The sequence below is a fragment of the Eschrichtius robustus genome, chromosome 16 (assembly GCF_028021215.1).
Source record: "Eschrichtius robustus isolate mEscRob2 chromosome 16, mEscRob2.pri, whole genome shotgun sequence".
In the NCBI taxonomy this organism is placed as follows: domain Eukaryota; kingdom Metazoa; phylum Chordata; class Mammalia; order Artiodactyla; family Eschrichtiidae; genus Eschrichtius; species Eschrichtius robustus.
Window position 1 is genome coordinate 30,137,891 of NC_090839.1, and position 13,050 is coordinate 30,150,940.

General features: G+C 47.2%; 1 protein-coding gene across 1 annotated transcript in view; it reads left to right on the forward strand.

Annotated features, from left to right (window-relative positions):
- The first annotated feature begins 343 nt into the window (after positions 1-343).
- TMC2 (transmembrane channel like 2) overlaps positions 344-13,050 on the forward strand; it is a 69,824-nt gene continuing 57,117 nt past the window's right edge. The window contains 3 exon segments of the mRNA XM_068524751.1: positions 344-377; positions 2,097-2,418; positions 5,220-5,372. Coding sequence (XP_068380852.1) covers positions 344-377; positions 2,097-2,418; positions 5,220-5,372 — 509 coding nt within the window.

Consider the following 13,050-nt stretch of genomic DNA (forward strand, 5'->3'; position numbering starts at 1 on the left):
TAGATGCCTATAGATAAATCAGGTCCCCTGGAAGCAGAGCCTGAGATGGGGATTCTTGTGCATGTGATTTATTGAAGGCAGCTCTCAGGAGACAAGGAGTAAGGGAAGCAGGACAGATCAAGGGAAGGAGCTGAGCAAAGCTGTGTGTTCAGCTGGGGTCTAGCCTCTGCCTGATCCCATGGGGAGCTCTGGAGAGTGAATGAACCACAGACTTGCTCTGCCTGTAGGCCAGAGGACTGGACTTTTTGTACCCCATATCAGCTAGCTATTGGCTGTCAGCTGACTTGAGGAGAGGGGAGGGATGTAAACTCCCAGACATTTCCCAAGATGGTTTCCATCAACCATGGGCTCCCTTGGGAAAGGAGAAGCTGTGAACTGTAAGAGCCAACATGCATAGCAGCTAAGGGACAATGCCACAGCCAGATAATGGAGATCTGGGTAGACCACCAACAGCATACTCACGAGAAAACTGACTCAGAGAGAACAAGAAACCCGCCCAGTGTTACCGAGGTAATAACCAGCAGAACAAGGTTTCAGGCCCAAATATCCAGACTCTGAATCCCCAGCTTACTCTGCCCAAATCCACCAGTGACCAGTTTTGGTTGCTGTTTCACGGGGTGGCTTGCTTCTCAGAATGTAAAGCTCAAGGGTCAAGGAGCAGCGAGGAAAACCCTCTGTGGCTGCTACATTGCATGCACAACCTTGAGAGGCTGGAAAAGGAGTGGACAGAGGCAAGAATTTGAGAACCTGGGACTCCTTGTCCTGGACTCCATCACTGATGGGACTGCTGCTGGGAATGCTGGGTGACGAAACTCCACTCTGCCCTGCCCTGCCCAAAGTTGGGGCTCTCACAGCTCTGTTGGGAAAATCTCCCTAGTCATGGCAGAAAAGCCTGGATGGGGAGCCACTGTGAAAAGTGAGAACCTGTGCTCTGCAGCCAGATCAGGTTCCAGGTGATGCCCACATAGAGCACAAAAATGGCAAGGCAGGCTGGAGGCGGGAGGGAAGGAGGAGGGCCTTTGTTGAGTACCTCTCATGAGTCAGACCCTTTATTCCTGTTTTAAATTAACCTAACTATGTAGGGAAATAGTGGCTACTAGAGCCATTTTACAGGTGAGGAAACTGAGGTGCAGAAAAGTTAAGTAATTTATCTGTGATCACAGAGATAAGTAAATGATAGAACTGATATTTTCAGGCAGACTGGCCTAGCTCCAAACCTGTGTTCTTTATACAAGTAAAAAGATCTTATTTCTGGATAAGAATATCAGAGTAATGACGTCCGTTCTCAGAAGTCAGTCACTGTGTCATGTTCATTAACAAGCTGATGGAGTAGTAACATCCCCATGTTAGAGATGAGCTGAGACTCAGAGAGGTTAAGTGACTGGCTCAAAGACACCCTGCTAGTAAGTGGTGGAGAGGTTGCTTATGAATACCAGAACCTCATTACAATTTTTCCTGCATTTAATGTGTAACTGCCCAGATGGGATAGTTGTGCTTATTACACTAGGTGTTGGGCAAGCTGTTGGGGAAAGTTCACACTGTAGAGTAGATTCTGCTCAGCCGGGCCATTTGCCAGTGCTATAAAGTCATCTTTTAAAATAACAGCAACAACGTGGGAGCAGCGCTGAGGCACAGGATGGGAACCGACTCTGCTGCTCTCACCACCGCCCCCACCCCGCCCCATCCCTTCCCTCATGCCAGGTGGGGCACATGAGGGGACAGCCCTTGGAGAATGGAGCCAGCAGGCCCTCCGCGTCTCAGTCTTCCAGCCTTACCAAACAGAGGCTCACGCTTGGCCTCGGCCCTGGGCGTCAGGAGAGGACTGAGCTCTGACCCAAGGGACTGCACCCCCAAGCAGAGGAAGGCATGTGTCTGGGTCTCTAGCTGAGGTTTAGGTGAGAGTGTGGGAGTGCCAGCCGGTCAGAGGAGGGAGACATTAGCTCTCAGCCGAGACCAGAGGCTCTGTCTGAAAGAGGTGGCTTTTGGAACCAATAAGCTCCAGGAAGCATCTTGAACATCTGATTTCTCACAGCTGGGGGCACTTTCCTGGGGTCGAGGCCCGTGAGGCCAGAACTGTTCATTCCCTGCCCCTGCAGGTGACAGGTCCGGGAGGAGACCCTCGAGGAAGCGGACTTACAAAGCCAAGAACGTGCCGGGCAGGCGCCAAGCCCCACCTGGCCAGAAGGAGCAGGCCGGGGGCAGCCCGGGGTCGGGGTCTCCCCGGAGGAAGCAGGCAGAGCGCAGGGGACGACACAGAGAGCAGCTGGGGGAACGGGAGCGAGGCTCGGCAGAGAAGACCTGCGGAGGGAGGAGGAAGAGGGACGGGAGAGCTTCCCTCAGGGAGCACCAAGCACCTCCAAAGAAGGAAAAGGAGGTGCCGAGGAAGGAGGAGATGTGGAAGCAGCTGAAGAAACACAGGTATGTTGTGACCAGGCTTCAGGCGCGTTTCAATCCTCGCTCTCCCTCTCCTTCCAGCCCTGCTTCCTCCCTTGATACGGGCCAGGTGTCGTCTTCCCCCCTCATTCTCTCCCATAAACGGGCGGCCCCTGCTCTCTTTTCTTTGTCCCTGCCTTTGCCCCTGCCAAGCTCTTCGCGGCTGGGGGCGGAACCGGGATGAGGATCACAGACATCTCAGGTTGAGTGGCCACTGCACACTCTCCGACTCAAACCCCTCCTGGAGCGCAAGTACAAGTGGAGCTCTGAGTGGGGAGGTGACATGGCAGCAGGGTGAGAAAAGATCCCAATTCTCCTCAATTTCAGCTGGTGACTCACCACAGCTCTTGATGAGGAGCTGAGAGAAATGAACAAAATTGGATTTAGGAGTCATTCCAGGGCTTAAGCACACCATTTCCTAAGCTGACCTGTGTCCTCTTCTGTGAAATGTGGCTTTGATCTAGAAGAACTTCAAAAGTTCTACCAGCTCTGAAATTCTAGGATTTGGGGGTTTGATTTACTTGCTGTGTTTCCTTTGTTCCGTTAGCATCTGCATACAGGGGTTAGTAGATAGAGCCAGTTTATGGAATCAGCAAGTTGGGATTTTAGTTTCATTTTTTGCTACCAATTTTGATGGGACATCTCCCTCTCTTTGCCTCCCTCTTCCACTTTACTTTGCATCACTTCTCAGGATGTTTTAAGAATCCCCATTGGTAATGGGCTGGGAGGCTTTGGAAACAGAGATACCAGGACTATGGCAAAGAGCTGATGCTCCTTCCCATGGTTTCTAATAAACCTTCCTTGTCCACACCCTCACTCAGGTGTTCCACTGTACATCTCCAACTTTACAGAGAGGAAATTAAGGCCCACAAAAGGGGCCACTGATTTCTTCTGTCACCCCTGCCAGCCATCCCTGGCTCAGTTAGGGCTTTTGTCTACTGTCTTGTTGTCCCTAGACCTGAGCTAACAGGGTAAAGGGTGCATGGTGTCCTTAGCAACTTAGAGAGGACTTGAATGCATTATTGACAGGCCCCAGAGTGTCCGGAACTTTAGAAGGAGGTGGTCCCAATCCTGTCTGGATGGCAGATGCAAAGTAAGGGATGCAGACAAGGACTCATTTGTACCATTTTCAGCTGAGTGCCATGGCAGGGCATAGAGAGATGAAAAATATCCAGTCCTGTTCCTCAGAAACTGACAGTCTAGCAGGGGAGGTAGGACATGGGCATCAGCTATCACAACACAAAGCAGAAGGCAATATGTATGCAAGAAAGGATTTGATGAAGAGCATGTTGCTGGGAGGCTGGGGTTCCTCCACGAAGAAGGTAAATATTTCAATAAGACTTTGAAGCCCAGGTGGAATTTGAACAAGCAATGACTGAATGTCCCACCCCCCTACCACCACCCAAACTGAGGGAACAACTTATGCAAAGACTCAAAGGCAGATATCCTGGGGTGTTGGGGATGGTGAGATATGGCAAAAAATCCCCGTGCTCTAGGCTTTCGAGCATTTAAGAGCTAGGGTTCCCCCCCCTTCTCCACCTCACTCCTGTGACCTCTCCTTGCTCCTCAGGAGTTGATCAGAAGCTAAACTCACAGAGGCAAACTGGTCTCTAAAACCTGTGGTAACCCAAGCCCACATCCTGATATTTCCATTTATCAAACGTGCTAAAAAAGCTGCCCAGGCCCTTCTCCAGCCCCTCCCTCACCCCCTGTCAGCTGCTGCCATCTCAGCTGAGAGTCAAGCCTTTTTATGAGCGAAGGAGGCTGTGAGTAGCACAGACAAGAACTTGGATGTTGTGGCAGGCGAGCACACAGTCTTGTCTGGGAGATGGTGAGGGTCATCATACCCTGCAGCTGGAAGGTCTCTGCAGCTGTGCTGTTCCATACAATAGCCACTAGCCACATGCTAGGCATTTGAAATGTGGCTGGTGTGACTGAGGAACTGAATTTTTAATTCAATTTAATTTTAATCTGATGTTAATACCACTGAGTTAAAAATTTTACTTAACTTGGACAGACAGATGTAGTTTTGAAGTTGATTTAACTTTGAAGCCAAAGCATTTCTTCTGGGGAAAAAAAAAAAAAAGACAAACTAGTTTTGTCAGTGCAGATGTGAACATGAAAGGAAAATTATATTCTGTTACTTTATTCATTTACAAGGAAACTTTTAAGTATGTCTAAAACAATTTGGATATGTAAATCTACTTTTTCAACTAAATTTTATGAAATCCAAGTACAGATTAAATATGTTCAATGAAAATTTTGTGCCTGAATTGACATCCACGGTGAGTACAAGATGAACACTGGGTTTTGAAGACAGTACAAAAAGACTGTAAAATGTCTCATTAATAATTTTTACACCGATTACATTACTGTAATTATAAATTATAAATTTTTCATATACTGGGTTAAATGAAATGTATTATTAAAATTAATATGTCCATGTCCTTTTACCCTATTAATATAGCGACTAGAAAATTTAAAATTACGATACATGGCTCACATTATATTTCCACTGGTCAGCCCTGCACGAGCGAGGGTGTGCAGCGCGGGGAGGACTCAGAGGCGTGGAGTTTGAGGAGGCAGCCCTAGAGGGGCCCTGGGTTCCAGCAAGAGGAGTGGCCTCCTCTGCCAGGTGGGGGGAGTCGCGGAGGGCTCTGAGCGGCACAGGCCTGTGTGGGCGGGAGGTGGGAGCGTCTTGCGGTGGGCTCCTCACATCCCACAGTGCCCCCGAGGACCCCCGCCGCCTCCTCACTCCCCTCTGCTCCACCCCGCCTCTGCTCCAGGTCATCCTCCTCGGCCTCCAGCACCTCCGGTGGGGAGCCTCTGTCTGAGGAGGAACTGGCCCGGATTCTGGAGCAGGTGGAAGACAAGAAGAAGCTCATCGCCACCATGCGGACCAAGCCCTGGCCCATGGCGACGAAGCTGGCGGAGCTCAGGTGAGCAGTGGTGGTCGGCCAGGGCCCTCCCCGTCCAGAAGGCTCAGCTCCTCTGATGGGCGCGGGAGTCCCTTCCTCCTCTCCACTCCAAGGGGGCTCAACAAGAAGGGGGGTTCACCCTCCCACCCTGCTTTGGTCACCTCATCCCCAGCACGCAACTGGCCATCGGGCCCTGCCGTTGGCCAGCACCGAGCAGGGCCTGGCGGAAGACAAGGAGGATCGTGGCCCTCCGGCTACGCACCCCCCTCCACTGCCAGGCCACCTCTCTGTCCCGCGCCCCATCTGGTGGCTTCCGCACCTCCCTCACAACCAAAAAGACATGCCTTCCTTGGGGGCGGTGGGGGGGGACTTTCCATGACCCCCATCTCAACAAGTTCAGACCTCTTTTGTGTTCTCTAAGCACTAGAATCTCTCCCCGTGTCATACACTCACCCTTGCAGTGTGGAGAGCAGGCGGAGGGGCTGTCTTAGCTACACTTGTGTCCCAAATGCCTAACACAGGGCCAGGCTTGCAGTGAGGTTCCATGAATATTGCCTGGCCTGGTGCCCACGCCCCTGACTCCTATTTGCAACTCAGCTATATCCCTGGTTTCCATATCATGTGCCAGCCCACCATGCATTTTATGGCTCTTGACTCTCTGCTGCAGTTTTGAGAGAAGAGCAGGACGTTTTTCCTAAAAAAGTCCCATTCAGTGTTACCATCTTCCCCCAAGTCCCACCTCAGTCTTTCTGCCACAGGATTGGAATGGCTCCCTTCCTCCTTCCCTCTGTATAAGAAGCCATTTTCCCTGGTTCCTCTCACACCTGATTTTCCTCATTGCTCAAGTCAAATGCCTCGCCCTTTATCACATAGAACAATTTGGCAGACATATATATATATATTTTTTTTATAAATTTATTTATTCATTTATATTTATTTTTGGTTGTGTTGGGTCTTCGTTTCTGTGCGAGGGCTTTCTCCAGTTGCGGAGAGCGGGGGCCACTCTTCATCGCGGTGCGCAGGCCTCTCACCGTCGCGGCCTCTCCCGCTGCGGAGCACAGGCTCCAGACGCACAGGCTCAGTAGCCGTGGCTCACCGGCTTAGTCGCTCCGCGGCATGTGGGATCTTCCCAGACCAGGGCTCGAAGCCGTGTCCCCTGCACTGGCAGGCAGACTCCCAACCACTGCGCCACCAGGGAAGCCCTTGGCAGACATATTTTGACGTTCAGCCTCACTGTGTCTCGGAGGCACAGCAAAGATGCTGGCTGTGCAAACCCTGACTAGGAAGGAGCCTGGTAAACAGAGCTTACTCCACTGTCTTGCAAATTATTACTTTGTCTCCAACTCAGCTGCAGGAAGAAATGCCTCCCTTCGGTGCCTCCAGGCCAGTGCTGACCAACAGAACTTTCTGGGATGATGGAAATGTTCTAAATCTGCGCTAATAGAGTAGCCTCCAGTCACATGAAACTAGTGAGCACTTGAAAAGTAGTCAGTGCAATTGAGAAACTGAATTTCTGTTTTATTTCATTTATTTAAATTTAAGTCATCACAGGTGAATGGTGGCGACAGTTTGGGCAGTAGGTACAGCTTCAGGCAGCAGGCTGTCTGCCTTCCCAGCTCCCTTTTTCTGAGTCTCTTCTCCCTGCTCCCCCAGAGCCGAGTTCTTCCTCCTTCCATCTGTCGGTCTAACAGAACCTCACCCCCACTCAGGTGTCACCGGAACACATCTTTTATTAACAGTGGAAAAAGAGCAACCTTGATGCTTATGGAAATGAGATCTCCAGCTGGCTGGAAGTCTCTGGGACCATGAAAATCCCTGAGGGCCATTCAGCTGCCCTGAGGAGAAGTCTGCATCTCCTCCAGACCTGGGGGCAGGGTTCCTGCTCTTGGTGGGGGTGGGAAGTGGCTAAGGCCCTAGAAGCTGAAAAGACTCTTGTCTCTCCCAGTGGAGCAGGTCTCCCCTCCTTTTCCCTCTTGCAAGACTCCTTATCCCAGACTCAGGCTCTCCAGCCTCTGGGTCTCAGCTCCACTGGTGCCTCTGCCCTCCCACCTGGCTAGTTCCTACCCTCTGAGACTCAGGCCAGGTGTCCCCTCTGCAGGGAAGTCCCCATTGCCCCTCCCTGCATTCAGGCTGAGTTAGTTACTGCCTCTTTGACCCCTAAGGCCCTCACTTGACTGGATGCTCTTGTTTGCAGAGCTGTTTCTTATTCATCTTTTAATATTCTTTCTTTTTTTATATATTGCCAACATTTGCTGAGTGCTCCCTATGTGCCAGGCACTGTTCTGAGTGCTGGGTGTGTAACAATTCATTTAATCCTCATAATCGCCCTTTGATGTAAGTACCATTATTATTGCCCCCATTTTACTGATGAGCAAACTGAGACACAGAGCAATCTAGTAATTTGTCCAAGGCTAAACAGTGAGTTTAGTGGTCTGGCCAGAATTTGAACTCAGGAATTCTGGCTCCAGAACTTGCACTCTTAAATTGTAACTGCTTCTCTAGGATTACTAGACATTCTAGAATACACCCCTTTGCCTCCTGTATGATTTCCTCTTCTGGCAGTAAAGTCTTCAGTTGCAGATCTGCAGATAGCATCCCCAGACTACATCTTTTTTTAGAAGCAGTGGTGTGGGGACCCCAGTCTCTGACCCACTCAGGCAGCTGGCACAGTTGTTGTAGACAATCAAAGAAGGATGGCAAGGCATAAAGAGCAACAGCAGGGAATTGGGGCAAGCCTGTCTTCACACCTCTACCATACCTGGTGGTTTGACTAGCTCTATTCAATCCCCTTCAGGCTGGTTTCCTTCCCTTAACCTCTCTGAGCCTCACAGCTGTCTTTTGTAAAGTAGGAATAATAATATCTACCTGCAGAGTTGTTCTGACAAATAAAAAATATTTAAGTACCCAGCATATAATATGCAATTAATAGATAGTAGTTATTGCTATTAAACCTTGAACATCTTGTTCCAGACACTGTGCTGAACCCTGAGAGATGAGGATGGGGAACAAAGATGAATCAGAGAAGACATTATTAATGTACATCATTAATAATGACACGAGGCAGGCTGTGATGTTGGCAAAAGAGTTTCTAGTGCCCGTGAGTCAGGGATGTTTGCTCTAATCATAGAATTAATCAGGTATGTCACTCAGCTTTGTCAGAAACCTAATGTGTTAGAAAATTACCCAAAGTGAGATCTGAAGAATTCCACTTCTAGGAAGATGGAGTAGATATACTTCTCCATAGTCTTCCCACTAAGTACAACTGAAACCCTGGATATTATGTGTAAAGCAAACATAAGAGACTCAGAAAGGTGGAGAGAAGAAAGGCAGACTGGCTAAGGACCTCGGGGTCAAATGAATGACAGAGTATTGAGTTCCAATTTTCCTGTTTGCCTGTATATCCAGACTGGATATTGGAGAAGCTGGCTGCCCCCAAACACTAACAGACACACACAAAAGCACCTCAAGAAAAGTCTGCTGTCTCTAGCCAAAGGACCAGAAAAGGGACAGCCTGGGAAGACAGAAGACCTGCAAACAATAACAACCCTACTCCGGCCAAACACCATAAACAAATGAGCAGCTGTAGCCCCAGCCTGGCAGCAAAAGCCAAGTGGAGAAGCCTACATTTCCTCCCTTGCCAGGCTGTAGCATGGTGCCCCTAACACCCCCATCAAATGTCAGAGAAGGCCGAGTGAGGAGCAGGGACTCTCATCCCCACTGGGCAGTAATGAGCCCTCCCTCTCCCTGTGGTGTCAGTGGAGACTACATGGGGAGTCTGAACTTTCATCACCACCTGACAGTAACAAGGTATCTCTTCAAGCCAGGAGGATATGAGTGGAAGGCTTGTGGGAGCCTGAACTCCCATCCCTGCTCAGCAGTAACAAGGAGCTCCAGCCCAGCCCCAGGTACCAAAGGAGGCCAAGTGAATAATCTGGACTTCCACCTAGAAGTAAGCAGGCAGCATCCCCCTTCACCTACTGGAGCAGTGTCAGAGGAGGCCTGCTCAAACACAATATTTAAATAAGATCCAGATTCTCATAACATAATATCTCAAATTCCAGGCTTCAGTTGAAAACTCACTCATCATACCAAGAACGAGGAAGATCTCAAGCTTGAATGATAAAAGATAATCAACAGATGCTAACATCAAGAGGACATATATGTTAGAATTATCTGACAAAGATTTTAAAGAAACCATCATAAAAATGTTTCAGTGAGCAGTTATGAACACATGAAACAAATGAAGAAATAGAAAGTCTCAGAAAATGAATAGAGGGTATAAAGAAGAACAACTGGAAATTTTAGAAGTAGAAAATATAGCAACTAAAACTTTTTAAAGCTCAATGAATGGGCTCAACAGCAGAATGGAGAGAACTGAGTAGACAATCAATGAAAGTGAAGGCAGAACAAGACAAATCAATCTGAACAACAGAGAGAAAATAGTCTGGGGAAAATAGTGAACAGAGCCTCAGGGACACGTAGGATTATTATAAATGATCTAACTTTAGTGTCTCCTCCAAATCCCTAGATGATGAAAGAAAAAAATGGAGTCTCAAAATAAGAGAAAGAGGGTGGGACTGAAAAAGCCTTCAAAGATATAATGACTGAAAATTTCTCAAATTTGGCAAAACTTACAGATTCAAAAAGCTAAACAAAACCCCAACAGGATAAATCCAAAGTAATCCATGCCAATACACATCATGGTCAAACTTCTGAATACTTATAAGAGTCAGAGAGAAACAATGCATTACTATAAAGGAAAAACAATTAGAATGACAGCAAATTTCTCATCAGAAACCATGGAGGACAGAGGAGGTGACATAAAGATTCTTCAAGTGCTAAATGAAAAGAATTGTCAGTCCAGAATTCTATATCCAGCAGAAACATCCTTCAGGAATAAAGGAGAAATCAAGACATTCTGAGATGAAGGAAAACTAAAAGAATATGTCACCAGCAGACCTACCATAAAGTATAACTAAAGGAAGTTCTCTAAACATAAAGGAAATGGTAAAAGAAGGAATCTTGGAACATCAGGAAGGAAGAACATGGTGAGAGCAAAAATCTTGGAAAATACCATGGATTTACCTTCTCCTCTTGATTTTTAAAATTATGTTTGACAGTTGAAGCAAAAATTAAAACACCACCTAATGTGGTTCTCAATAATGCAGATGAAATAGTTAAGACAATTATAAATGGGGAGAATAAAGGGACATAAAGAGAAATAAGATTCTACACTTCATTCTAAATAGTAAAATGCACCAGTGGATTTTGATAATACATAGAGATAGCTGGCTAGCTAGCTAGCTAGGTAGACAGATAACAGATAGATGGATGGCAGATAGAGATAGACATATAGTAATACCTAGAGCAACTATTGAAAAGGCTATACAAATCGATATACTCGAAAACACTGTAGGTAAAACAACATGGAATCCTAAAAAATATTCAGGAAGACAGGGAAAAAGGAAAGCAGAAATGAAAAACAGAACAAACAGAAAACAAGAAATAAAATGACGTGTTTAAACTGTAACATATAAATAATTACATTACATGTTAGTGGTCTAAATACATCACTTAAAAGACAGAGATTGGCAGACTGGATTTAAAAGATGACCCAGGGCTTCCCTGGTGGCACAGTGTTAAGAATCCTCCTGCCAATGCAGGGGACAAGGGTTCGAGCCCTGATCTGGGAAGATCCCAGATGCCGCAGAGCAACTAGGCCCATGTGCCACAACTACTGAGCCTGTGCTCTAGAGCCTGTGAGCCATAACTGCTGAGCCTGCGTGCCACAACTACCGAAGCCCGCATGCCTAGAGCCCCTGCTCCACAACAAGAGAAGCCGCTGCAATGAGAAGCCCACGCACCGCAACAAACAGTAGCCCCCACTCGCCACAACTAGAGAAAGCCCACGCACAGCAACGAAGACCCAACACAGCCAAAAACAAAAATAAATAAAATAAATAAATTTATTTAAATTAATTAATTAATTAAAAAAAATAAAAGATGACCCAACTAAATGCAGTCTATAAGAAACTCACTTTAAATATATCATATGTTGGGAGTAAAGGGTGGAAGAAAATATACCATGCAAACGTTAACCAAAAGATAGCAGGAGAAGCTATGTAAATATCAGACAAAGTCAATTTCAGAGTAAAGAAAATTACCAAGGACATAGAGAGACACTACATAATGATAAAAGGGTCAATCCACCAAGCAAACAGGACAATCCTAAATGTACATGCACCAAAGAGATCAGTGGTTTGGATTCTACAGAGTATTAATTTTCCAGTGCTACGTAACAAATTACCCCAAAACTTAGTAGTTTAAAACAATAATAAACACTTATTATCTTCTGTTGGTCAGAAATTCCAAAGCAGCTTAGCTGGGCAGTTCTGACTTGGAGTCTCTCATAAGGTTGAGTCAAGGTGTTGGTCAGGGCTTCAGGCTTCAGATGACTGGGGCTGGTGAATCCACTTCCAAGGTTGCTCACACAAATGGATGACAAGTTGGTTCTGTTTGTTAGTAAGGGCCTCAGTTTCTCTCCATACAGGCCTCTCCACAGGCTGCTTGAGTGTCCTCATAACATGGCAGCTGGCTTCCCCCAGAAGAGGGGGATTTCAAGGGGGAAGTCACAATACCTTTTATGTCCTAGTCTCAGAAGTCATAAACTGTCACTTCTACCACTTTCTATTCATTGGAAGCACATCGCTAAGTCTGCCCTGCATTCAAGTGGAGGAGAATTCAATTCTTTTTTTTTTTGGCTGCGCCACTTGGCTTGTGGGATCTTAGTTCCCCGACCAGGTATTGAACCCAGGCCCTCAGCAGTGAACACGCAGAGTCCTAACCACTGAACAGCCAGGGAATTCCCCAGTTCTACATTTTAAAGGGAGCAATGTCAAATAAGTTGCTGACATAGTTTAAAACCACCACATATGGGAAGCCAGGCATGCTTGGTTAAACTCAACTGCCCTTAAATTGATTCAGTGACTCCTCTAGAACAGATGCCATCACCTGGCTCTTCTGAATTTCCACTTAGAGTGAGCTCAGCCTCTGTTTGATCTTTGTCTCCACAACTGAAAAATAAAAACTGCTTCGGGACAGAGGGATACACCAAACCAACACAGCCCAGATCACCTTCAACCTCTGACCACCTCCAACCTCTAGCCACCTCGCTTTGGCCACCTGTATTCCCTACCTTTGTCTGGTTGTCTTCTGGATTTCAGGCTGGCTGATACATTCTCCCAACGTTCTGCATGGGACAGCAAAGCTCTGTGAGGATGCCATCAAATGCAGGCTGCCCTGTGTCTATTTATACCTCTGCATCTCAAAATTAAGTGTAATTTTGAATCTGATCTCCTTCACCAGGGGGTAGTTTTTGGAGGTATGTAGTCTCTCTGAGAGATGCTTTGGATCAACTTCAGAGTATTCTCATTGTGGAAGGCTGCATTGCTGAGCCCCTTGTCCAGACCCCTGGGGAGCAGAAGTCTCCTCACAGCAGCCCCCTGGGCTAGGAAAGAATCCTATCAGCTGCCCACTCCAGGAGCTGCTGTTTCCCCAGAAGGAGAAGGGTGACTGCCTGATAAATGAAATTGCTGTGCTGACATGGCATGCATCCACACGTTTAAGTCTCGTAACATTGTCCCCATTTCTAGATGAGAACTGACACCCTGAGAGGCACAGAATCCTGCCTGGCTCTCTC